The sequence below is a fragment of the Salminus brasiliensis genome, chromosome 5 (assembly GCF_030463535.1).
Source record: "Salminus brasiliensis chromosome 5, fSalBra1.hap2, whole genome shotgun sequence".
Classification (NCBI taxonomy): Eukaryota; Metazoa; Chordata; class Actinopteri; order Characiformes; family Bryconidae; genus Salminus; species Salminus brasiliensis.
The window spans coordinates 18,548,447-18,575,289 of NC_132882.1; the positions used below are offsets into that span (position 1 = coordinate 18,548,447).

The 26,843-nt window shown below is 40.8% G+C and overlaps 1 protein-coding gene across 2 annotated transcripts in view; it reads left to right on the top strand.

The window, feature by feature from the left end:
* grik2 (glutamate receptor, ionotropic, kainate 2) overlaps positions 1-26,843 on the top strand; it is a 158,737-nt gene that overhangs the window by 106,283 nt on the left and 25,611 nt on the right. For both annotated transcript variants that reach the window (XM_072679718.1, XM_072679719.1), the window contains exons 10-13: positions 4,158-4,364; positions 8,664-8,887; positions 15,007-15,125; positions 17,328-17,545. In XM_072679718.1, coding sequence (XP_072535819.1) covers positions 4,158-4,364; positions 8,664-8,887; positions 15,007-15,125; positions 17,328-17,545 — 768 coding nt within the window. The remainder of the gene's footprint in view (positions 1-4,157; positions 4,365-8,663; positions 8,888-15,006; positions 15,126-17,327; positions 17,546-26,843) is intronic.

Sequence of the window (26,843 nt, forward strand, 5' to 3'; positions counted from 1 at the left end):
CTAAATTGTAACAATTGTAAGTGATTTGCAGGGAAACAAAAATGATAAATGGATTTTTTTCTATTTTATGAAAGGAAACCAGATAAAATTGGGTAGTACAGTTTCTATAGGTGTATTTCATATATTCATTTTCATATATTTTTTACTTGGTTTTCTCCATATACTCCAAATATCTAAACCAAATTCCTAAATGAATTCCTGAGTGATATTACAAACATTTTAGGAGGATAGTGGTAGTACATTCGTCTAGTGTGTAAGGCCTACTGTAGAGCTTTTCCAGGAGCTCAAACTAAAGTATATATTAAAAAAAAAACTGCCAACTTGTGTTGGCTTCTGCCCTTAACCCATCTGTGCAGTGAACACACATATGCACTCTTGTCAGCAAACACATACAGTGACAGTGAGCACACATGCCCGGAGCAGTGGGCAGCTATTGCTGAGGCGCCTGGGGAGCAGGGAGGGTTAAGAGCCTTGCTCAAAAGCCCAACAGTGGCAGGCAATAGCCCAAATCTTGAACCGCTGAGACACCAATGCCTCAAACTATTAAGAGTAACCCACACTATTAAAATTAGTTTATAGTATTTATCTTATAGTATTAGTGTGTAGCCTGCATTTAGGACACAATCCTAGTTACGGGACATTTGTCTTTCTATTTGGACTGGCCATATGCTCTTCTGTTTGTTTTGATTGGTCACTTCACTCACAGGCCTCTGCAAGCCTTACCTGGCCATATGCAGCCTTTATGTTGTGTTTTATTTGGTTATGTAATGGTGGTTTCTTTTCAAGTCTTCTTTGTTTGAGTTGTATGGTTTAAGGTCACTGTGCTCTACCACAGTCATTGTAGTCCTTCTGAGGTCTTCTCAAGTATGTATTTGACCACTGGCTCATCTATAAGAATGGCTTTGAGTCTTGGGTTCCTTGTAATAAAGCTTGTGTGCACTTGCAACCTGCCTCCTCCTCGCTACTGACATTATCAACAATGTAGCACATTTTGTTTCGAGTCACTACATAACATTGAGCTTCAGTGCAAAATGCCACGCTATTGTTGCTATCCAAAATTAGGCAAATTGTAAACAACAATGATTAAATTTCCACCTTGCTCAATTACATGATAAAAACGTACACCTGCACAGTGTGACCTTTCACTCACAAAAGGAAATTTGGTGTTTAGAAATTGAGGCATTTGAAAACAAAAAAAAAAGAGTTGTGAGAATGTGTTTCTTATTAGACAGAATGAGATCATTCTGCTGTGATGTTATGGCACTTTGGAAAAATCTGGTCAGACAACTTATCTGTCGTATTCTACAACAATCTGGTGAACTGAATCGCTACTCAAGAATAGAGATATTATGAGAAATCTTTTTATATGCACTAAATTCAGGCTGGAGTTGTACTTAGGAAGGGCTGCTCACTATTGGTGGATTTCAGCAGTGAATATGCAGAAGGTGGGTGGAGCTGGGGGCGGATGAAGGCTTATCTCTCTTTGGATGTGTTCCACTGGCACGACACACATCCCTGGAGCATCTCACTGGTGGAGAAGCGCTTCTTTGCACAGGCCACTGATAGTGTAACCTAAATGCTTGCACTCTCACTGGAAAATGCCTGACACAACCCAAAGCACTGTGATTCATGCAGCCTTCTTATTCATAGCTCACAACTGATCATGCTAAAGAGGAACATGAACTGAAATGGACATTCACTATTCACTATTTATTTTTGGGTGTGTAGCTTACAGATGGGGACAAAATAAAAGGAAAAACATTGTGTTGTATTAAGATGTTGGACAAGCACAAGCTGCCAGAACAACAGCAGTGTGCTTTGGCATAGATTATACAGTCTCTGGAACCGTACTGGATGCATGGAACACCTTTCTTTATCCCCTCAACTGGTGATTTGATTATGGTGGTGGAGAGCAATCCTCATTAAACACACCTCATTCAACTCATTAGCTAATTAGAAAGGCCTTTGTGAATTAAACTCACAGCTTTTGAACAGGGTCTGTAAAAACTGTAAATGCTTGCTGCCAGGCAAGGCAAAAGGCAGGTTTATTTGTATAGTGCATCTCATACACAGAGGTCATTCAAAGTGCTTTACATTAAGAGGGAAGAAAATAAATAAACCATATCAACAACCCCCTCTCCCAAGCATGACAGGGTCACAGTAACCTCTCACTGTATTTCATCAGCCCTGAAACCCTACACTCTTAAAAATAAAGGTGCTACAAAGATCTGTTTGAGTGATTCCATATAACATCTTTGGGTTCCATTTAGGGCACTGTGTCTCATTAACCAGCATCTTCAGAATTTTCTGAAATGTTTTCTAACTAAACCTCAACATCAGAATGATGGTGTTTTTAAAGCACGGAAGTGTTCACATCTATGCTCATACGATGATGAATCCCATTGTCCTCATGAATTGAACAAATTCCAAATAGGAAAACACTGGCAAATGTCAGAGTCTTTGTGAAAGCTACATAAGTGCGCTTAAATAAGGTCAGTAAATAAGGCCCAACGTTTGTATTAGAGATATGTGAACGTTTAAATAAATCGAGTGATGGTTCTTTAGACCATAAAAGGTTTTTGGAACCAAGTAAAAATATGTACTTGTAGATGGACTGTCCTTCCTGACAGTCTTATTACATCTTACCTGGACATTCTCAATCTGCTTAGAGCCAGTTGTAGGGGGATCATCCCTCTCCATTTATCTCTAGTTCGCTAGCAGCTTAATATAGAGACACAACATTTCACACACAGAGTTACAAGGAATAAAAGCTCTTTGATAGCATAAATTAAAAATGTCAATGCCAAGGTGGACTAATGTCCAGTCTTTGCATCATTCACCAATACAGCCCTTAAACTGTGTTTTACAGGGATGCACAGGCTTATACTTGTCATGAACATACAGTTAAACAGGACATGAAGTCCTTAAAATGATCAGCAAACAGCTCCTTTATTTCTGCATCATGTACAAAACACACTGCTCCCACAATTCTGTCACAAAAACAAAAATGTCCCAGCACTGTGTAGTTTAGCTGGCCATGCTGTGCCAATTCTGTGCCGAATCAGACACAGCTTTAAGGAGGGTAGATTTCCGCCATTCCTGTGGTGTTTTTACTCCCTAAACTAACCTAAAAAACAGTTAAACTAAATGGTCACAGAAATGTTCCGCTGTGCCGCTGTATTCAAGACATCATTGTGTTTTCCTGGTAATCTATCAGCTTCTGGCTACACATGAGTGCTTCTGGTAATTACCCGGGAATTGAACTAGGTCTCGTGCAGGTAAATTACAGGGTTGTCTTTACTGGGATTTCCGCTCTGGCTGGGGTTCAAGCTTTACCCCTATTCCTTTTAATGATGGGTAAATATCTGGGTAAAAGTGCTTGTGTGAAACACTTGTGTCTTAAACCTTTTCTGTTGCCATCTTGATCTAAAAATTAGGTCAAATAGGCATGCTCAGCATTTGCATGCATTGCATCGAGCTTAGTAGGATGTTAATGACTTAACTTTATTGTGAAGTATCATATTTTTGACATATCATCATCCATTATGATTCTGCACTCATATATTCAGTTTTTTTGCCACCTGTTTTTATTTCAAATTGTGTTTAATAGGTTAAATCTTATTAAAACTGAGAGAGAGGAAGGTGGGGAGAATGTGTGTATATCTGTGTGTGTGTGTGTGTGTGTGTGTGTGTGTGTATACATCAGTAATCTCACTAGCTGCTGGTTCCTAACAATGCGAGTCAGCTGTATCCTGTGCCACTCAGCCAGTATCAGCACATCTTATCTTATTTTGGAGGCATCTGCAGACAGTGGACAGAGCAAGCGGTCCACAGCCGCCGCGCTTGGCCCCGGCTGTGAGGAGCACAGAGCAGGAGATATAGGGCGGATTACCTCTTATTATGGCTACGCATCACTCCCTCCTTGCCTTGTCTGCTACAGAGAAAGTGTATATGTGTGTGTCTGTGAGTGTGTGTGCGTGTGTGTGTGTGCGAGTGTGTCAATCCTCTTAGTAGCAGTGGGGCTTCGTACACCCTCTGTGCCAACGTGAGTCCATGCAAGCAGACCTCAAAGGCCTATCACACACATCAGCCTCCTCTCTCTCAGATTCTGGCCCTGGCGGGATGAAGCGAGCTCAGAGCTGTGTGTGCCTCCGCAGGAGGAGCCCTACGTGATGTTCAAGAAGTCGGACAAGCCTCTGCACGGTAATGATCGTTTCGAGGGTTACTGCATCGACCTGCTGCGCGAGCTGGCCAGCATCCTGGGCTTCGTCTACGAGGTGCGGCTGGTGGAGGACGGCAAGTACGGCGCCCAGGAGGAAAGCACGGGCCAGTGGAACGGTCTGGTCCGTGAGCTGATGGACCATGTGAGTTCTGCTCTCTGATCAATACACACTAGTCACTTATCGATCACGTTGTTGTTAGACTGCTGGTATCACACAAAATAACTAGGTTGACCACTGCCTTTTTTACTTGGTGCAAAACTGTAGCATGCTGGTGTTTATCAATCATGTTTGGTCTTCACTTTTAAAGTAATTTAAAATACCATTTCTATTGGTCCATTAATCATAAAATCATAAAATCCATTATGAATTTCACACAATGCTCTAGAGTATCTTATTCAATTGGCAAATGCATTTCTAAAGAGATTGGCCTTCAAAGTAGATACATTCCCAAATGAAAAGACATTTATAGAGCAGTTGAAACAAACCTGAGAACTCCACTCACTGTATGGATTTGTTCAGTTCCACAAGCAGCTCAGTACCTTTTACTTTGAGGAACGATTGGTTAGATAAACTAGGTACTGGATGCTTACTGTTCAGGGTGAACAGTATGACGATATTTGATCAAAATCATGATAAATTTAGTTACTGTGTTTCAAGCAAGCAAACAAGCGTATCATGGATATCTTCAATGCTTAAAGAACACTGACAAACTGCACATTTCATAACAGAGCGTAATTACTGCTGTTTAACTGGACAAAGTACAGCAGATTTTGAATATAAATCACTGAATTTAGCATTCGAAGAGTATTTGCAGTTTTTGAGAATCTCTTCCTACTGATGCATTTTGTCTGCAAGTCTGCAATATAGCGATAAATATTGTATTTAGTGAAGTTGTCTTTAAACATCATAATAACATATTTACCATATCGCTCACCACTAGTTACCGTAAACATTGACCTTCCTCAAGGAGAGCTTAGGAAAGATGAGAGAATTTGTTCTGATGCAAGTTTTTTTTTTTTTTGGACAAATAAACACTTGATGCCTAGAAAATTAGCATTACACATCAGATGTCTAAGACTTTTGTTCACAGTACTGTACGTTCTGATGTGGTATTAAAACAAACTCCAGTGTGTGTATATGCTTGTGTTTGTATACCCATGTTATACAAGGAAAGGAGCTGAGGATGTAGTAATGTGAGAACCTCCAGCACTCGCTGGCTGCAAACAGGATACATTTTTCCCCCCATAGAGCTTATTACACACACTCACTAGCTCACACATTGCCCTAGCCACCCTTGTTAAGCTTGACAAAATAAGACCCAGATAAAAATGAGCTGCACACAGCCAGAAAAAGAACAGTCTTTGCACACCCAATATTCAATACCTGACCCCATTACCGGCGAACAACAGCCCCGTATGCTGTCCCCACAACGTATCAGACATGTCTTTTGGACACCCCTACTATTGATCATGAACTGATTGTGTGGTTGTGAAAAACAATCCGTACGATTAGACTCAAAGGAGCATGGGCACTGCCTGGCAAGATGTGTACAGGGCCGCTAAAGTCCCTCCGTCTGCGTGCTTCCGCTCCCCAGACGAGTGCGGGACAGATTCTAATTGGCCCGGACAAGCTTTCAGAGCAGTCTGGAGTCTGCAGTTTGCAGAGAAGCAAAAATGCATTGAAGTGAAGGAGATAAAAATATCCTGTCAAAGGACTGAACAAAAAAAGAAAAAAGAGGTAGCAAGACAGCACCTGCTCACACTCTGCATTAATTTACCCCCTCAGAGAATAATTACAGACAATCTAATAATTCCAGCTGCAAGGCTTTATTTTGGCTAAAAATATAATGATCTAAATAGTACATGGACTGACATGAATATTAAATGTCACATTGAGGAATGGAGCCAAGTGAGCTGGGCTTGTGATTTAGGCAGCTGAAACTCATTCAATCTGGGGTGATGTATGGCAGCCTGGCTGGGTCAAAAAGGATATTTCTTTGAGGAATGATCAAGCTGACCTTGCAGCGGGTGTCTCACATTAACAGGCAGAGAACGGTTGGAAATGTAATAACCCTCCATGTCAGACGTGGATATCAAGGTCTTAGACTTTCATCTTTCTTTTTTTTAGCACAGTACATACACTAAATTAACAAAAAGGCAGGAAGATCAAAAGCAGTGCATCAGTTGTCCTGGGTTAATTGTAATGGATGATAATTAAATATTTGAAAGCCTTTAAAAAAGATTCACAGTTGATTAAGGTAGTTGTTTCTGTTTTCTGTAAAGAATGACCACCAAAAGAGGCTCTGAGCTAAAAAGAAGCAATGTCCCCCACCATTCTGCAATCAATACAATCAATACAAAGTGAAATGTGCAAATTTATTGAAAAGGGGAAAAAAAAATAATCTTGCATTGACATAAGTATTCAGACACTTAACTCAGTACTTAGTTGAAGCACCTTTGGCAACCATTACAGCCTCCAGTCTTCTTGGATATAATGCATCAAGGTTTGCACATCTGGATTTAAAGATTTCTGACATTCTTTTCTGCAGATCCTCTAAAGCTCTGTCAGGGTGGATGGGAGCTGTCAATGGATAGTAATCTTCAGGTCTCTCCAGAAATTTTAGATTGGGTTTATGTCAGGGCTCAGGATGGGCCCCTCAAGGACATTCACAGAGTTGGCCCTAAGTCACTCCTGTGTTGTCTTGGCTGTGTGCTTAGGGTCATTGTCTTGATGGAAGGTGGAACTTCGGGCCAGTCTAAGGTCCCAAGCACTCTGGATCAGGTTTTCATTAAGAATATTTCTGTACTTTGCTCCATTCATCATGCTCTCAACCCTGTCTCAGCCGCTGAAAAAACATTCTCACAACATGATTCTGACACCACCATGCTTCAATGTAGGGATAGTGGTGGGCTGGTGATGAGCAGTGCCTGGTTGCCTCCAGACATGATGCTTAGAATTAAAGGCAAAATGTTTTGGTTTCAGAAAGTCTTGGAGGTGGAATGGTGCAGATGGTTCTCCCATCTGCACACAGGATCAGCCAGAGTGACCATTGGGTTCTTGGTCACCTCTATTACCAAGGCCCTTCCCCCCCTGATTACTTAGTTTGGTGGGGTGGCCAGCTCTTGGAAGAGTTCTGGTTGTTGTAAACTTTTTCCATTTGAGAATTGTGGAGGCCACTGTGCACTCTTGCTGCAACATTTCTGTAGCCTTCTCCAGATCTGTGCCTCCACACAATCCTGTCTGAGTTCTACAGGCAGTTGTTTCCTCCTCATGGCTTGGTTTTGCTCTGATATACATTGTCAGCTGTGAGACCTCATATAGAGAAGTATGTTTCTTTTCCAATTATGTCCGGTCAACTGAATTTACCACAGGTGTACTCCAGTCAAGGTGTCAAAACATCTCAAAAATGATCAAGAGAAATGGGAGGCCCCGTGTCATAACAAGGAGTCTGAATACTTATGTCCATGCAAGACTTAGGTTTTTATTTTTAATGCATTTGCAAAAAAAAAAATCAAAAATGTCTTAGATTCACTTTCCCCATGTGGTATTGAGGTAGTTTCTGGGGTATGTCGGTTCAGAGAATACACATAGTCTACTCATAGTCTGTGTGCAAAGATTAATTAACATAATGCAGAACTAAATTTCACAAGCATAAGCTCCAGCCAGAAACTGGATCACTACACTTCCAAAAAAACTCTTTTAGCAATGCCCTGTGTGGGAAGCATAGTCAGCTTTTGCTGCATGTTGCAAGCTCTCTGCTATTAGAATCATGTCAAACATAATCCTCTTTGTCAGCAGTGACAGCTTCTTTCCAAGTAACACATGGTGAAACACCGGTGAATCTAATGCAGAAAGTAAGGGTGATCAGATACAGAGCAGCTGGCTGACACCAATTTTGTTTCTCAACAGCTTTGTAGCATTAAGATCATCTTAAATGATGGAGAGAGTGTTTCACATGATGCTCACTACCGTTTAACAGTGATCTCCAAGTTTGAACTAAACATGTATAAATGTTACTGAACTGTATTAATATATTAATAAATATAGAACACATGAGGATTCTTTTATTTTAAAATCCTTTGTCGATCAGTGAAAGAGCAGAAAAAGTTGCAACCCCTGCTTTAAGCTGTAGGCCATTAGTTAGCCAATTAGAATGCTATAATTCTAACATGGGAGAATGTGTTTCTTAGCCATGAGAAACCCTTCTGCCATTAACTGCTTTACTAACTGCTGAGCCAGTAGCAACTAAATCAAGCTCTCAGAGAGAAAGGAAGAGAAGAGAAAGTGGGGGAAGGGGGGGTTTAAATTTAAACCTAAGTGCTGTGGGACAGTCTTTGGTGTGTAAAGGTCCTGTTTTCTTAATTTGATTGCCTCTAAATGCTTCGGCCGCCCCTGATGGACTGCCCATCACTCTTCCCCCCGTGCCTTTTGTATTGACAGAAAGCTGATCTTGCAGTGGCTCCACTGGCCATCACCTACGTGCGGGAGAAGGTCATCGACTTCTCCAAGCCCTTCATGACGCTGGGGATAAGTATTCTGTACCGCAAGCCCAACGGTACCAACCCGGGGGTGTTCTCCTTCCTCAACCCTCTCTCCCCCGACATCTGGATGTATATTCTGCTGGCTTACTTGGGTGTCAGTTGTGTGCTGTTTGTCATAGCCAGGTAACATGCCAGTTCTGCCAATCTCAGCTACTTACACATGCATACTAGACATAACCCAACATTTTTACCTCATTCCATTAACAGTCTAATCAATACCTAAAAGCATCTTCCCTTGACCCATTACTTACTGTTACTTACATTTGAAGCTCAAAGCATCTGCTCACTTACTTCAGTTTAGCTTTACTGCCTTTGACTGAGAGTGGAAAAACAAAAGTACTCAAATGCTACAATGACACTCTTACAATGTTCACACTAAGGTGCAGAATGCAAAAAGACAAAGTCTTCAGGACATCGCCTCATCTGCCCAGTATGGCAATGGGTGGAATCCCTTTGTTTTAAATAAAAGAGATTAGTCCTCTGACCCAGTCTGAAAGAGATACAGAAAGCAAGGTGAGTCTTTTTGGCCAGGGCAGCGGAGGATGTTAAGTGATTCCACCGCTTTCTCCTGCTTTTCCTGCTGACAAGCCTGCTGCCTATACTGCTCAGCAGCCAAAGCTCCAAAGCACAAATCACGCGTGCAAAGATGTGAAATCAGCCGTTTCAAGGCAGTGTGCGTGAGTTTGCAAGGCACAGAGAGAATGGGAATATGTGAGTGTAGGTGTGAATGAGAGTGTTTTGGCATTTCCTGGTGTGAACGGCAAACCTCCCCCTCATCCCTTGTCGTCCCCAGTGTCTCCAGTTTGTATTCGGTTTTCCGTTTGGACGTTTCCACACCCTGCTTCAAATGTCCTTGGTCACGTTCCCTGTGAATACTGAAATGCACCCATGTTTCAAGTCAATAGTCATCACGTTCTAATCCTATTGGAAATATTTCCTTCCCAATTGAAAAGGCAAAATCTTAATCTTAAGGACAATAGATCAATAATGCTTCAGTAAGTGGACATGGCTTTGGTTGAGAGAGGGAAGCATACTGCTGATGTGGCCCAAGAGTTTTTTTCTAAATCTAGGTTATTGCTACATGGAGACCCCTCTTCCTTAAACGGAGCCATGATATGAGACAGCTCTTTCCCAAACCTCACTAAATTGCCCTTTATGTCCATAAATAGCTGCTGAGGGAAGTGTGTAGTAACTTCTAGGGTTTTCAAACATTTCAGTATCTCACATAATGAAATGGAATATATCACACTGTTGATGCCAACATCAATATCATATGCTCTGTTAGCATATGGTAATATCATATGGCGGCATCATATGTTGTCATTGAATCTGAAAAGGATCCAAAGTCTGAGATCTGGCACTAGAGGCTGAAACACTGCTCTTGAAAAGCATTGCTCTTATATTCCCCCATAAACAGCTTTAAAATGCTGTGTTACGGTTACTGTAAATGCTCTACAGAAGACAAAGGAAGGAATTTGTCTCAGTAAACCGAATATGACAGTACTGTATACCTGTTCTAAGTCCATGTGAAAATAAGACTAAGTGACTTCACTATGCAACAAATACCTGTGATAAATAAAATGTAACTCATGATAGAACGGTTTTATTTGCTGCGTGTGGTTGCTTGTGGTCATCATTTGAAGCATGGTGGAGAAAAGCCAAATAAAAAGGCCTTGAGTTAACTCTAAAACTTTTGGGTCAGCTCAGGCATGCTCGGTTTCCCCAGAAGTTTTATGGTTAATGCACTTGTGTTTTTATAAATGTTACTGGCGATATGATCACGTAAGAGAACAACAAGCGGCAACTGTCATCTAAGTTGGTTCAGAATATGCACCCATCACCATAACTGATTTTAAGTTTATGTTGGGTAAGTGAAAGAATACCTTTAAGATGTTTACTTCACTTTGCAGTCCCACTGAGCTTAGGCACATTGATCAGTGGCATGTTCCTATAGCTGCACAAGCTTCAGTAGTCCCCACAAAGTCCTAACGCAAGAAAACAGCAGCACAGAATGTGGGTTTACTGTATATGTGTCTGTTTGTACACATTTATTTATGTGTGCATGTACAACTGCTTTGCGTGTGTGAGCTTTATGTATGTGGTATATGAGAGACAAAGAGTGTGTGTGTGTGTGTGTGTGTGTGTGTGTGTGTGTGTGTGTTTGTGGAAGAGAGAGAGAGAGATCACAGGGTGACATAATGGGGACTGGTGGAGGTTTTCCTAAGGCTTTGTGTTCCCTATGCAGTATTTAGCATGTTTCCTTCTGGGTGCTATACGAAAATCAAATATTTACCTACTCAACTGAATCCTTTTTGCATATCACCAGTTGTTTGCGTTGTTGTTGCTATTGTTGTTGTTGTTTTCCTCTCCTCGCTAAGTTCCCCTCTACTTTTCCTTCTTCCTATGGTGTAGCCCCCCTTCTAGGTGCTTTGGCACTTTGGCACTTCCCTATAAGCCAAAGACAGAATATGGTTAGGGCTCTGAACGAGTACCGAAGGCAGGGTTCACTCGTTTCAAAGTCAGGCATTACTGGAGTAGTCACACTCCTCACTTGCGCTCCTTCTTACCAAACCGTGCATGGTCACGCCACAGTCTTATCAAAGGCAAGCTCGTCGCCATATTGAATAATGCAGTCACTGTAAAAGCTCCCCGGCTGGGTCCAGCAAATCTGGCCCAAGCTGTTGACTGAACGCCACGCGCAAAGTCTTGCATGCCAAACAGTTTCGTCTGAGCATGTTCTCAACTAGTTTAAATTTGCTATTATGGTTGCTGCAGTGCAAACACCTCAGGCATAAGAAACAAAAGTGTGAGCCCCGAGCTGAAAGAGTAATGTGCTCACTCGAGCTGCTGCCGGCCCTTATCAGATCTCCTTCATGTCCAGGTGGAATATGCTATGAAATGGACTGCAGTAAAGGGGATTTAACAGACCTCCCCAGCAAGCGTGGGTGGGGACTCTAAATAGAGGGCAACAAATGAAATTGGAAGAGGAGTCAAGGTCCATAACGAGAATGAGCTCTACCTGTTGTTTGTGAAAACACTTGAAGCCAAACTGGCTCTCTATTTGATGCATTACACAGCGTGTGGAGCAAAAGCTAAAGCTAATGACTTTTCTACCATGTGGTGAAGTAGTTTATTTGTCAAATCAGGTCACCTAGATTCCTCTCCATACCATTTGAATAAATATCCATGAACTCATTTATAGAGTTTCAGGTTCAGGTTTCTTCCTCTCTCCCTTTGATAACAAATGTTTATCCTCACAGAAGTTTCTTATAAAAACTCTTTCTCTTAATTCTATACACATGCACTTTGAAATCAGAGGAAATCTAAATGTTTAGGTTCTTAACACTTTTCTGTATCATCTTTTTTTTTCAGCTCTTGAGAACTGGCTGCAATGTCAAATAAATACTAGTGACAAAGAAACAAGCAGTTTTAAGTGTTTTGTTTATGTATACTTTGGTAGAGGTTAAAACTGCTCGGATGTTGTTTAACAAGCCTCTTTACAACCCTGTTATTTTCCCTCAAAATAAAAAGAAAAACACGCTGATTTTCCATGTTCAGAGGGCTTGTGTAAAAAAATAAGCCCTGCTAGTTTATGGCAGTAGGGCTATACAATAGCATTGTTTTGCACTGTAACAAAACACTGTAATTACACTGTAATAACACTATAATAATGTAATAATTAGTAATAAAAAGTATTTTCAGCAGTCCGCTCAGGTAGGCAATTCTATTTTTAAGGGAGCAGACCGTTGAAGAGAAAAAAAGATGGTAAATGCTAGAATTAGCTAGCGATAGCTTTTAGCCTAGCGCAGATCGCCATTTCTGTAGACAGAGCTCCCCCTCTGTACACACGGGCAAAGAAAAAGCCACAGTCATGAGGTCTGAGTCTAGTAGCGATGTGCTGTTTTCCAGTCTGCCAACAGTGCAGTTTTCTTACTTTTTTACCAGTTTAAATTAGGTGTAATTTTGGGGGTAAAATTGATCAGACCTATTTTGATTAGATGGATTTACTTTTGAAGAATGACACAACAGTGATGTTTGATGTTAACGGGATGTCACTTCCGTGTACCGAACTCTATTATTCAACTATGCCAAAGTAAATACAATTTGACGTTCTAGGACCTCTTTAAAAAATTAAGAGTGTATTTGTTTTATTTCTAAATTAGTTACAGAAAAGTGTTTATAGCCCTAAACATTTGGATTTCCAGTGTCCTCTAAAGATGAACATTGCCAGAGATTTTGTGTTGCCATTTGAAATGCGAGGTTAAAGTGACAGTGTTCGAGTGACAACCCTTCTTAAATCCTTGTTCAGATGAAAGCCCAATGAGCTACCAGGGGGCCTATGCAAAACAAGCTGTCAGTGTGTGAAAGCTACGCCGGCCACATTGATTATTGACGCTTCCTTGAATAGAGAAGGAGTGAACACTCCCCTTGGATTGCCTGCAGCAATTGCAACAGTGGTCTCACGTAGTTTCTTCACGTGCCACAGCCTTGTGTCACTCTACTGTGGCCTGACACGGTCATAATCAGATGTGTGATCAGTCAAGTTTTCAGCAGGATGACCCCCGATTCTCGTAAGCAGATAAAAATGGAGGGCATTGTCACCGCCCAGCCGTGCACACGTCTCTCCTCTGCTTATCTCTTCACATTGACCTTGCGCAAAGTTTTTTTTTTCCCTCCCTTTTTTTTTCTTCGGCGGTTCAGATGACCTGAGATAACAGAAGGTCAGTGTAATTGGATCAGACCGACAGCTAAATAGCCAGCTAGCGCTTCCCTTTCGCGGTCAGGTTAAGCCGCAGCTCTCTGTTTTTCTCTCCCTGTTGCCGGCTGCTTTGGTATTCCCCCTGCGCTACGCTGCGCTCCACTGGCGCACTCCAGCCATGTGCACGCGACAGTCTCGCTCATCCGCACTCTCGGCGTGTGGTAATTGGCTTTTCGGTGCATGATCGAGGGAGAGAACCACATGCCGAGAGACCCTCTCGCGAAGGGTCTGGGCCAGGCCAGCAGGCCTATACATCTTGGCAAGGTCGCAGCACGCATGAACTCGATTCGGCATCGCAAATTGACAAGCAAGCAAATCTGCTGCAAATTGACTGTGCAGACAGGTTGATTTAAGCTCAAGGATTCTTTTAAGCACAGGAAAAGAAGGCTGGGGGAGGAGGGGGTCCTTGAGAAACGTCGTGTAACATGGGGGAAGAAGAAAAAAAAAGGGCTTGTGCGCTAATCTGCTTTTATTGGCTAGTAACCTCCGCTAGTATACATTTAAAGGCACACTGCAGCAGCAGTGTTTAGTTAGATAAACTACCGCTGTCCTAGTGGCCTTGAGCAAGACTGTCCTTCTAAGGACTGCTGCATAGAATTGTTTAAGTGGCATTCCATTCTTATTTTATCATAGGTCAATATTTGTGCTTCCACTTCCATCCACCCGCTTCATGTGAGGGGGAAAAAGAGAGACATCGGAGTCGAAAATGCTCTTGAGCGTTTGATTACTTACTCTTGTCTTACTCTCAGATTCAAGACTATGTAATTCTACCACTCCAGCACAAACCAAATCAGGTCATGATGCTTAATTGTAGCCCAATCAACCTTTACTAATGCAATGTCACTTTTGTTTAACATGAATAAATGGGAAATCTTTTTTTTTTTTTTTCTTCTGGAGAGAAGTGTAGAGGGAGAGAGGGAATGGAGTGGTGAGATGATGGGACAGACTCGTTTGATCTGCCACATTTTAATAAGCTTGTAAGATTATGTGGATTATTAGATTTTTCTGTGGATGGAGTGAATCAGATTGCATCGATTAAATTACAGTGCCAATTGCCTTTGATGTGAATGTGTCAACATGCGCGGTTCTCTGGGGGAATAAAGAGGAAGGGATTATGGTCAGAGTGAATGGGCTGCTTATATTTGTGTTTTCGCATTAAATTAGGGGCTCTGTAGAATGGGACTGCCTGACTCAAATAAATTGCTCTAACCTACACTAAAGTACCCCAGATTAATTTACTTATCATATCTCTAACCCTTAAACCATCAAAACACTTAGTAGGGCGATAGCGACAGCAATAATAATAATAAAAAAAAAGCTTAAAAAAAGAAAAAACAAAATGTGAATAACCATTGTTGACGCTAACCTGTCTCTCTCTTTTATATCTCTTTAGGTGGATCGTCCTTTCTTTTCTCCTGTTGTTTTGTTTTTTTAGTTTAATTTATTTTAACTAAAAATCTGTGTTCTGTGTTGATCGTCACAGGTTTAGTCCCTACGAATGGTATAACCCCCACCCGTGCAACCCCGACTCGGACGTGGTGGAAAACAATTTCACCCTGCTAAATAGTTTCTGGTTCGGAGTTGGAGCTCTCATGCAGCAAGGTAGACGCCTCTGCCTGCCCACCCTTAGCACATGTCCCACTCTTTTGCTGGGGGTCCAACTTTTGCTCTTATCAGGCCCACAACCCTGCATGGGTGCCTCTGTGCATGTAGCTAGACGCAGACCGGTTGCTGGTCCCAGATACTGTATGAGTGGATGGTTGAGTGATGATTGTGGCGATGAGTGTGATGATGGTGAATGAGGTTAGAAGAGCGAGGTGCAACTACTCATGCATGCTTCTCTTTCATTATCATTCCCTTTTGTCAGGCTCCTGAACAGGTAAGTCTAATTTCTCTAATCACCCATAGTTTGCAACAGCCAGACAGAGGTGGAGTAAGAGACAGACACAGTGCTGTGTCTTAGCCTGACCCGGCCTGAAGATGTGTTTAGATTCTTCTGACTAAAGCCTGATGCCACATCTTTTCCGCTACTTGATGTTCTGAGATGGAGAAAAGAGGGCAAAATGGTCCTGATTTGAAATGAAATGGGATGACTTTGTTTGGATATTAGATTGCAAACAAACTGCATGCCTTGTGTTGCATCATAGAGAAGAATGCGTGTTCAAAAATGCAACATTCTGGAGCATACACGGCTAGCAGGATCTGCTGGCTGATCAGCATGGTTACTCTGTGAATTTGCACTGCATTTGTCCAATGGAATGGAGCACAGAGGGGTTCTGAGATAACAGTTTTGCACTGTGCAGATACCACTGAGTAGTTGCATGCGGTGAAGCAGTTGGCATGGGTATGTGTTTATATTGCAGCGACAAAAACTGATTATGGTCAAAGCAGTATAGGGTCAGTAGAAGAGGTCTTCTAATAAGGTACTGTCATGAGATTACAATGGCTGAACAATGAATACTGTAAATATGGAAGCTATCATGTATTTTGATGTAGCAGCTCATCAAGGTGTGTTACAGTGGCTATCTTTGAGAGGTCTGGGTGATTAATGAGGATCTTTCTTTCTTTTTGAGTGTCACACTTTGTGTGTATGGTTGTTGGAATTCGTAAGTTGTGTATTGCTTCCGAAGATGTGGCGTCAGGCTGAAGAGCAAGGGACAGGCTTTGCACTTTGTGACATGTCCATTCTGAGTGAGTAGCCCTACACTGTAGAGAGGCTCCCCTGCCCCGCGGCTTGCCAGCCCCCAGAAAACTGTGGGATGTGGTGTTTGGACATGACGTTACCTTGGGTACATGACAGTCAGCCCCAACCAGGTTTTAGGTCAGGTCCAACCGTGGCCTGGCAGGATGAGACTGGTCCCTAAGGTCCAATGGGGGTAAAGATGAAAAAAAAGTGTGACAGATTCAACCCTTCTTCCCTGGCCTGTGGGTCTTTTCTTTACTGTGTGTCCCTGGTGTCCGTTCTTTTCATGTGACTGTTTGTTTGTCTGAACCATTTTGCCGATGAGTAACGTGGGCTGCAGGGCACCTTTGGAAGTGATGAAGTGGTTTGCTGAATCATGTCTAACTGTGCACTGGTCTGATAGAGCACAATAGAGTGAAGGTGCTCCTTTTTCCCTCTTCTTTTCAACAGCTGTCTGGGCAGAGGTCTGGACTTGGAGTTGGCTGTCATGTCCAAACTCTGGCCTTGATGTGATGGGTCACTAAACAGACTGTGAGAAAGTTAGAGTTAGAGAGTCGATCTTAAAAAGTCTCAAAGCTCTTTTGTTGGAAGCGTATATATATATCTTTCCCACAGTCCATCTGCAGTATATTGAATGTGCAAGATTAAAGCTTACAATTGCTTCTTAATGCTTAAGAAGAGCCGCCACCTAACTTCCCTCCTTGTTTCTCTCTGACCCCTCCGATCTTTAACCCAACCCTCCTCTGACATATCCACACTTCTCTTGCATGAACATTCAATGAAAATACTGAGAGATTTCTCTATGGAACCTTTGCTGTTTTGGCTTTACTGATGTAATACTAGTCACTGTTGTGGAATTAAGCCTTAAAATGAAATGCATTGCAGATCCCATACTAGATAAATACAGCTGAACTCTTGTGTATTTTAATGCCACGATCATTGTGGACCAAGTACACAGTTAGCATGGTTGTTTACCCCAGGCCTTGTATTTTCCTTGCATTGGCATCCTCGTCCTTGCCCTGCAGCTCTACTCTCCTCTGCAGCGTGCTCAGACCAGGCCAGGCCTCTCCAGCCATAACCAGTGCCCTTCTCTGACCACTCTCTCTACTCCTCTCCGCTAGGATCTGAGCTCATGCCCAAAGCCCTTTCCACCAGAATAGTAGGAGGCATCTGGTGGTTCTTCACCCTCATCATCATCTCCTCCTACACTGCCAACCTGGCCGCCTTCCTCACTGTGGAAAGAATGGAATCACCAATTGATTCAGCTGATGACCTGGCAAAGCAGACCAAGATCGAGTATGGCGTAGTGGAGGACGGCTCTACGATGACCTTTTTTAAAGTGAGTATAACTGTGCCAAAATGTCTTCCAACTGCGAGAACACAATAGTACTGCTATATACACAGTGTATACTACCATAAAATAGAATAGAGAGTAATCACTGACCGAAGTACTTATTGGACAATTTCTGGGCACCTCAGACCTCAGTTTTTATATTAAATGATTTGAATTACAAATAATTGTAACAAATTGATTAATAAAACCACATAAAACACACATTATACACACATGCTTCAGCGAAGACAGAGGAAAATGTTGCTTGTAAGGATTATCTTGATAATAGAAGACAATTCAGGAGCCTAAAGTGTCTAGTTGTTTTAACTGCCTTTATACAGTACAGTGTATTCATCCACTGTGTCAGGAGTGGTCATATCTAGTCTTTGTTGTTGCAGCTAAGTTCAGCTGGGGCTCAGTGCAACTAATTCTGAGGGCCAGCAATGTTCAGATTGGTAGCACACTTGTGTCATTTCTTCCATGACAGTAATGTCATTCATAACATAGTTACTTCATTGGCAACCACAGAATGAGTGTTCTGCACTCCACATTTTCAGCTATTCTACTTTTTTATAATGAGATTTAAGGCATTTGTAACCAATTAATCAGCAGTGTTGTGCTGATCAACAAACTGGAGCAACAGCTTAACAAACAGAACACTGGAATAAATGCTGCAAGTACTATATAGAGCTAAACACATTCAGTAAACCCAGAACAAGCCTTCATAATGTAAGTCTGTGTCCTACAAAGCTCTAGCTCATGGTACAACTAAAAAAGGCAAGTTACAATTCCTGGTTTCAGATGAACCCCTGATAATCTACTGCCACTGCACAAAATCCCTAATGTTGTTCATCATATTACTTCATCGTCAGCATTATATTTGGGGCGTCACAACTTCAGACACAACTCTGTCTCTCAGTGGAAATGAGCGAAAAGAAGCACTGATTAATTCTCTCGAATGAGTATTTCCACAGCCTGTAACAGTACATCTCATGTTGCTAATAAACTGTCCAGCTATTACTGTACCCAGAGCTGTACCAGATCTAAGTCCTCTGCATTCCTAACCACAAACTGTAAACCATGGAGAAGAGAATGAACCAAAGCATTACCAGAACTTTATGTGTTTTTTTGTGTCTAATGATATGAATAAATTGATGGTGACAAATCAGTAAGCATACTTAAATTAATAAATGCTTTTGATTATCATTAAAGTGGTGAAGAAAAAAACAAGCAAACAACTAGAAATACACAAATAAGCATACTTATTTTTTTTTTTGCCATTTAACTGACATTTACAGAACAAAACACCTGAGTCCTCTAAACTAATACAGTTTGTTCCATGGGTAGGGAAAAGTCTAACATTGCACCATGACTCTGCCACATCTAATCATTGCTGTGGGGTTGGCTTACATCATCAGAGCTAATGTGATGTGGGTTTTAATACTATCTTTCTTTAAATGTGTTGGGAAAAATGTATAAATACAGTTTGGGGCTGTTTGTGTGTGCTGCTGTGAGGGTAAAACAAACTGGAGGTGCTGATAAAGTCATAGTAATACCACTGAGGTTCTCAATTAGTATAAATTAAAAATAAATAAATAAATGCAGATTAGTCGATCCAGGGAATTATGTCAGGAAGTAAATACATTTGATTAAAAAAGATAAAGATCATGAGGAAATATAAGCTTAAATGTTTCAGTGTATGCCCTTTACAAATTGGAGCCATGCTTTATAGCTTTTTTCATTGCCATGGCCTGTCACCTATGACACAAACATAGTCCACTGATTTCAGTTCAATCCAGTATGTCGGCAGCTTGCAGGAATTTTTTTAAATCCCTGAAGCATGAGGAAATCTTTAGTCCCGTGTGAAAATGATTTTATTTAGGCAGTATTTCAGTTGAGAGACCTCTGCTTGGAAAGCATGGTCTCTGTGGGCTTAAGATTACTCTAGCATCCACAGAAAGAGGGAGAAATGAAACATACAGTCACCTCTATTCCAGATGTTTTTGGGTTTGTTTGACTTCTACAAGGAGCTTGTATTAGTTATTTGTCTGTCATACGTTTATTGTTCTTTGTGAAAAAAAAACTAAATTCCTTCTTTTAACATCAGTATATACAGTTGTGTACAAAGGTTTAGGCAACCCTAACCAAATTACACTTTTTGAAACTGAAGAAGTATCAAACACATCCATTGTAGGTAATCATAAAACAATATTTTGGACGAATCCTAATGCACTGTCACTATGACTTTCATTACATAATAAATAATAAATAAAAATAATTATTCTGACCCTTGCAAATGTTTTGACACCTTATACATTGTAAAAGCTCAGGTCTCTTCAATTCTTCAAATTATGGGCTCCTCTAAGCAAATATCTGAAGATCTAAAAAAATAAAAGGAAAGTAATCAGTGCTGGCAAGGCACGAAAAAGATAGACAAGCATTTCAGCTTGTGGTTTCTATATTGTGGAAAGTTATTAAAAAATGACAATATGGGGAACTAATGAGGTCAAAATGTAAACTCTTGAAGTGATCTGCTCACATGCTGGTTAGAATGACATATCAAAAAAGGGTGGTGCCCTGTTCTACTTCTCATGAGAAGAAAACCATACTCACAACCTGGTCACAAAACAGAAATATGCTACAGAACATGTAGTGAAGTCAGAAGTTTTTAAAACAAGTGCTGGGAACTGATGATTGATGAAATGATGTTGAGATAGAACTTCTAGAATAGAATAGAAATTGTTGGCCAGAATCAGCAAAGGAAAATAATAGAAATAGCATTTCATGAAAAGAACAATTTGCCAGCTCTGAAGCATGGAGATGGCTCTATCATGCTTTGGAGTTGTGTTGCCGCTAAAGACAATGGCAAGATTACGCGGGTGGAGGTAAGAATGGATTCCACAAAATACAAGCAAATCCTGGATGCAAATGTTGAGTAATCTGACAAAAAAGGCTGAAGCTGAAAAGAGGATGGCTTCTACAACAGAATAAGGAATAAAACGTAACTTAAAATCTACAATGGACCTCCTGGAAAGACTCAAACTGATGCTTTGGGAATGGCCCACACAGTCCCCTGACTTAAACATCTTAGAATATTTGTGGATAGACAAAGATTAAACAAACTCTGCCTGCAAGAGAACCCAAGAATATCTCAGAACTACAGGCCTTCTGCAAAGAAACTGCAAGACTTTCAGCTGCTACAAAGGCATTTGCACGCTATGCTTTCTACAAAGATGCTATTACTGTGTGTAGTCCAAATGTTTGCACAGGAGACAGTAATGTATCCAAAAAAAAAAAAACAGTTTGTGACGGTAGTGAAATACAGTACATTATATATTATTAGTAAAACAGGAACAGGCATAAGGATAACATTGCTGGTGGCATTTATTTATGTGTCAGTTTATTTATATGTTATTTGGCAACTGTTACATTAACATAAAAGTTAATGTTTTTATAGTTGTTTGTGCTGCAAATTGGTTACCACAATGATGATTATATATATATATATATATATTATAAAATGCAATATATTTCCAATTCCTCCTAGTTTCATAGTTAGATTTTAGACATGTTGTAGCACTGAGGAGCACTAGATGTTATAAGTGCTTTCTACAAAATGGCTCACCGAGCATTCCCCTTTTTCAGGTGCTGATTTATTGACTGATTGAGTGTCTGTGTGTCTGATTGACAGCCAGATTGACTGGCTGATAAACCAGTAAACCGGGGGCATTGATTGAGCATAATGCACTGTAGATGTACAGCCAGTCTGTGCTAGCCTATCTCAGCCTCATTAGGAATACTGGGGAATATAACAAGCAAAATCTCTGCAGTTTCTGTAATTATTGACTTAGATTTGGCCAACAAAAATACATCACTAATGATACCTAATTATATAAATGTCAGCATGAGCTACTATGAAAGTTCTGAAATTGGTCATGCAGTGCCCCTCTGCCACCGCATCCCACTCCACACACACTCTACATATATTGCACATGCACACACAAAATCTGTGCCTCCTTATTGTTGCTTCTGCTCTGCACTAGCCTGTATTGCCTCTTCTTTCAATAACACAAAATTATTTAATTGAATAATATCTGTCATTACTGTTACTTGACCTGGCTTGTGAGATAGCAGACTGTAGTTGCTCTGGGGGAAAAGACTTTATGCCAGGATGGAGAGGAAGCCTCTGACTGTGGTCATTTCTGTTTATCAAGCCAAGTTTTCTTCTTATTTTCTGTGCCAGTGCTTCTGGGCTGAAGAACTTCATAAGGGTGCCCAGAAAGCCCCTTTTTGTGTGTTCAGAGAACAAGTCAGTTGTTTCCATAATGACAGTTAGAGCTAAACCCCATTGGTAGCGTTACCCATTGAAAATTGGTCTGGTAACAGTTTATTACCATAATTTTGGTTCGAACTCAGCCCTATTGGTAGTGTTACCCTGTAGAAATTGGTCTGGTAACAGTTTATTTCCATAATTACAGTTAGAATTCAGCCCTATTGGTAGTTGCCCATTGTTAGTGTTACCCCAATGTTTATTTAAACATTACCTACACAGAGAATTCTTTGTAGGAGACCTGCATGGCTGAAGAGGGAAAGAAACAAACTAATTAGTAATCACTGCTAATATAATTTGCACCCATAATTAAAGAAAGCAGTGCAGACTTCCCTCCCCAAAATAAAGGCAGGGAGTTATACCCTAGCTCAAAACACAAGAAAAAACATGATTGTCAAACTATAACAAATATCTGTGAACAGTGTTGATAGTACTAATAGTACTGATAGTATTAGACACAAGGTCAGTACAGGTACTCATGATTAATATGAAGTTTTTACTCAGTTGACTTTTTTTGTAATTTGTACTACATTTGCTCTTTTGTGGGATGAGACCAGAGAGGCTAGCCTTCGCTCCCCACACACACCAATGAGCCTTGGTCTCCCAATGACCCTTTCGCTGGTTCACTGATTGTCTTTCCTTAGATTATTTTTGGTAGGTACTGACCACTATATAGTATATACTCATGAACATGCTGCAAGACCTGCCTAATGTTTTGGTATTGCTCTGAACATGTTGTCTAGCCATCACAGTGTTGCATTTGTTAAAGGTTTGATTTTTCCTGCTTCCAACAAATCAACTTTAAGAACTGACTGTTCACTTGCTGCTTAAAAAGTATACCACTGTTCCAATCATTGTTATTCACCTATATTATTATACCTATCAGTGGTTTCAATGTTATTGCTGGTCGGTGTAATATTACAAGAGGCAGTAGCAGTGCAGAGTGATTATGCTATCTTCATCTCTTGATTTTTTGAAGGGAACTAAATATGTTTTATGATTTTTTTTTAGTATTTTTTTTTAGAATAAATCAATATTGGCAAACACAGACATATGAACACGCCACAAACATCAATCAAAACATCAAACTAAATAAATTCATTATAAACTTATATATATTTTATATATTTCCACACCTGCTCTTATGTTAATGTTCTTCACAAATCAATCATCTGTCATCTCATCAGGACATAAGCTCGAATCGCTCCCCCCCCCCCCCTCAATATTTAACCCAAGTTGACTCTTATGGTAATACGTACTACTAACAACCTCTTAGAATGAATTACTGCCCACTCCACATGTCAATGTGAGGTATAGATCAGGTAGAGCATCTCTATCAACCCCAGCATAAAGCAGAATCTACCTTCTAGACTCTGAGCAGCAAAAATGCTTTTCACAACTAAAATCAGTTATTGTGCTCGCTAGGCCCAACCAACTCTTCCTCCATCCCAGTGCATCCTAATATGTCACGTATAATATGCCACAATCCATGCTTCAAAAGCCATTGTGATCAAAAGAAAGGCAAGTTAGCGGTTAGCGCAACCAGCTTCAGCACATTCAGTCTTCTTCTCCTCCGCCACACTGTCTCTACGTAACCTTCAACATCAAAACAATCTGCGGCAGTGGCTTTTCGCTGAGCGCAGCAGCAGCAGTACACCCTCACTCACCTCACCTCCACTTCTGCTACACCTGCCCCTGTACTCCCTATGAAGGAGGGAATCATCCCTCACTCCAGCCTCGTCCTGCTCCACGCCTGCCACCGCTGTCACCGCGTTTCTAATTTGTTGTGGAGGCTTTCACAGACCTTAAATAGAAAATCTTACCTCTCTCTCTCTCTAAATTCTTACCCCCTTCTCTCTTTGCCACTCTCTAAATTTTCTCTCTTTCTCCCACAATCTCACTTCTTCTCTCTCTAAATTTTCCCCCTCCGCCTTTCCGTCTGTATGTATAGAATTTTTCCCCCCTTTTTCTGTGCTCTTCTATTTCTCATTTCTCTCTCTATTTCTCTTTTACCCCTCCCTCTCTCTAATGCCAACCATACACTAGAAGACTTTGAAAGGACTGAAGTCTGACACTCTCTCACATCTAAAGACTATTTGTCTTGCTTTTGGAAAGACTGAGTATCTTGCATGGTTACTGTTTGACTGAGATTATTTCCCATCATGCTCCTGGTGGAAATTTACAAGAAGAGAAACTGTTGAACAACAGAGCATAAACAGAAGCAGCTTTAGGCCACAGCTGCCCTTGTTTGTGCTGTACTTTGTTCAGGGGAAAAGAAAAAAGAAAAAAAAAAGAATATCGTTGCTGCTTCCTGTTTGGTGCTGGAGAGAGAGCTCACCTATTGGCTATTCACAACGTCCACGGCACAGTTTGTATGAGCCAAGACTGAAAACCTGTGATTAATATTAAACATGATGGATCTTATCAGAACATCAAGGCAAGAAAAAGACGGAGTTAAGAAAGCTATTCTGACCACCTTACACCAAACGATCGAGATGATGGGGGTGCACTGCAACCCTGGCGAGACTCACTTGAAAAGTCATTTGGTGTAAGGTAGGGCATAAGTTGCACACACCCCCAATTTCTGTATTTCTGTCATATCTCCATCTATCATTGTTTTTTTGTTTTTTTTGTCTCTTTCTCTCGCCCTTCTCTCATGCTCTCATATGCCTGCAGACACACACACACACCCTCTCGCTCGCTCATGTGCGTGCATGCATGCGTTTCTCACACTCGCATATTTCCTCGCAGTGTTCCCCTTATCAGGCTTCAGTGAGTGTTATTTTGCAGTGGGCCGTGAGGTGGATCCCTGCAGGACTGTAGTGCTCAGCAGTAAGTTTATAAGTCGTGATGGAGAGGGGAGCTGAATCACTGCCACTGATGCAATTTGGCCAGCAGGCACTGGGAGCAGCCTCAGCCACGGGGGGAAGGATAGGGGCTGAGAATTGAACCTGCACTGTGATTCAGCCTCTGTATAATTAATACACCCAACTAAAGGCTCAAAAGCCATGTATTTTAACACCTTTAAAGAAGTGCAAAAAATTGCAGTTTAGGGAGTAGCTTTTTATGTGAATTCTCTGCTCTTATACCCAAGCCATATGCTGTATCTCTGAAATGGCAACGTTAGAGCTGAGGATAGAAGTGTTATTAACCTTAATGTGAATAAAAACAATGACATTTTGTTTGTCAGATCATTTTTATTGGTTCATTTATCATAACATGTTTACACCGAAATACAAAGAGCAACAAGTCTAGTAACGGTATAAATAAGAAAGGAAAATACCAAGCCTTGCAGAATCATTCAACCTCCAAAGCTCCATGCTCAGATTGCATTAGTATTCAACTTCTTCAGACTAGTACTTGATACAACCTTTTTCGGCAGTCACAACTTTCGGTCTGTTAGGTCAGCAAGTTTCTCCAAGCTTTGCTCAGTGTTAGAAAGTAGTTGTCACCCATTCTCCCTGGCGGATTTGCTCCATGTTGTTCAGATTGGTGGAAGATGCTTGTGCACTGCAGTAGTGCTACAGATTCTCAATTGGATTGGGATCTGGACTTTGACTTTTCCATTGTAGAACATCTACCTTTTTGTTGTTCAACCATTCCTGTGTTGTTTGTGCTTGTGCTTGGGATTGTTGCCCTGCTGAACAGTGAAGTTTTTCCCAAGCTTTAGTTTTTCAGCAGACAGAAGCAGTTTGTCTGGCAGTATCTCCCTATAGTCCCCACTGAGGAAAAACAACCCCAGAACATGATGCTGCCATTCCCATACTTTGCAACTGTGCTGAAGAATGGGCAGTGTTATGTTTACACCAATGAAAATGATTTTTATATAATTTTTTTCATATTTGACTACAAAGCATGATAGCACTATAGACGTGCTTTCTTTCTAACCACCCTACTACACTTGCTAGTGGTTTGTAGAGTTCATGCTATTTTTGACAGGTCGTACCTTCACTCCACTCCACACAAAGTTCACAAAGTTTACAAAGTCCCGTTGAGTTCCAAAGGCCTTGTTAAGACACTGCCTGGGTAGTGTGATGCAGCTCTTATTTACTGACAGTTAATCCAACAGTGTTTAGATATGAATTTACAACCTTTTCATATTTTGTGCATGCATTTTTTATATTTCTAATTTACGAAGAAAGCTGTTTTGTTCTTCATTTTTAGTTTTCATAGTCACAGATTGACCAATAGACCTTCGCTTCACTTTTATTCATGTCAACTTTTACCTTCCATAGCAAAGAAGTTGAATGCTTAAACTTACATAATTTTTCAGTGAGTAATTTAAATAAGTGAGTAAATTTAATAGGATGCATCACAAATATCAAGTCAAGTCAAGTGGGTTTTATTGTCATTTCAACTATATACAGAGTACACAGTGAAACGAAACAATGTTCCTCCAGGACCATGGTGGAACATAGACACAGTGCATACAGAACACAAGTGCAACACAGTACAAATGCAGACAGACAACACAACACAATACAGACAAAGAATAAGTAATATTTTCATTCATTCATTTGCTTTAGGAATTAATGAAACCATCTTAATTGGTGCTCAGAATGTTTTATTTTATTTTAACCAGGAAAAGATTTCAAGGTGATTTCATCTTACAACAGTTGTTGTTTTACAGTGCTTTCAGTAAAGTCATCCTTAGTAATCTAGGGCATACACAGACTAGAAATGTCAAAAAAGTTTATCTGCATTCTGTCAGCTCCATCCACCATGCTATCTGTGAACCAGAGCGCTCCACTAAAGGTCATCACCCAGACTGACCTAGTTGCTGTCTGAAACACTGCATGTACACCTAAAGCAACAACTATATACGCTTGATTATGTGAGTGCACACTGCTTTGAGTGTTAAATGTGCTGCCAGAATGTGTTGAACCACTATTGTTTTCAGTAGATTTGCCCTTTGAAATTCTTCCTGGTATTTTTCTGCTTTTAAATTCACAATTCTGCCTCTAATGTTGAGTT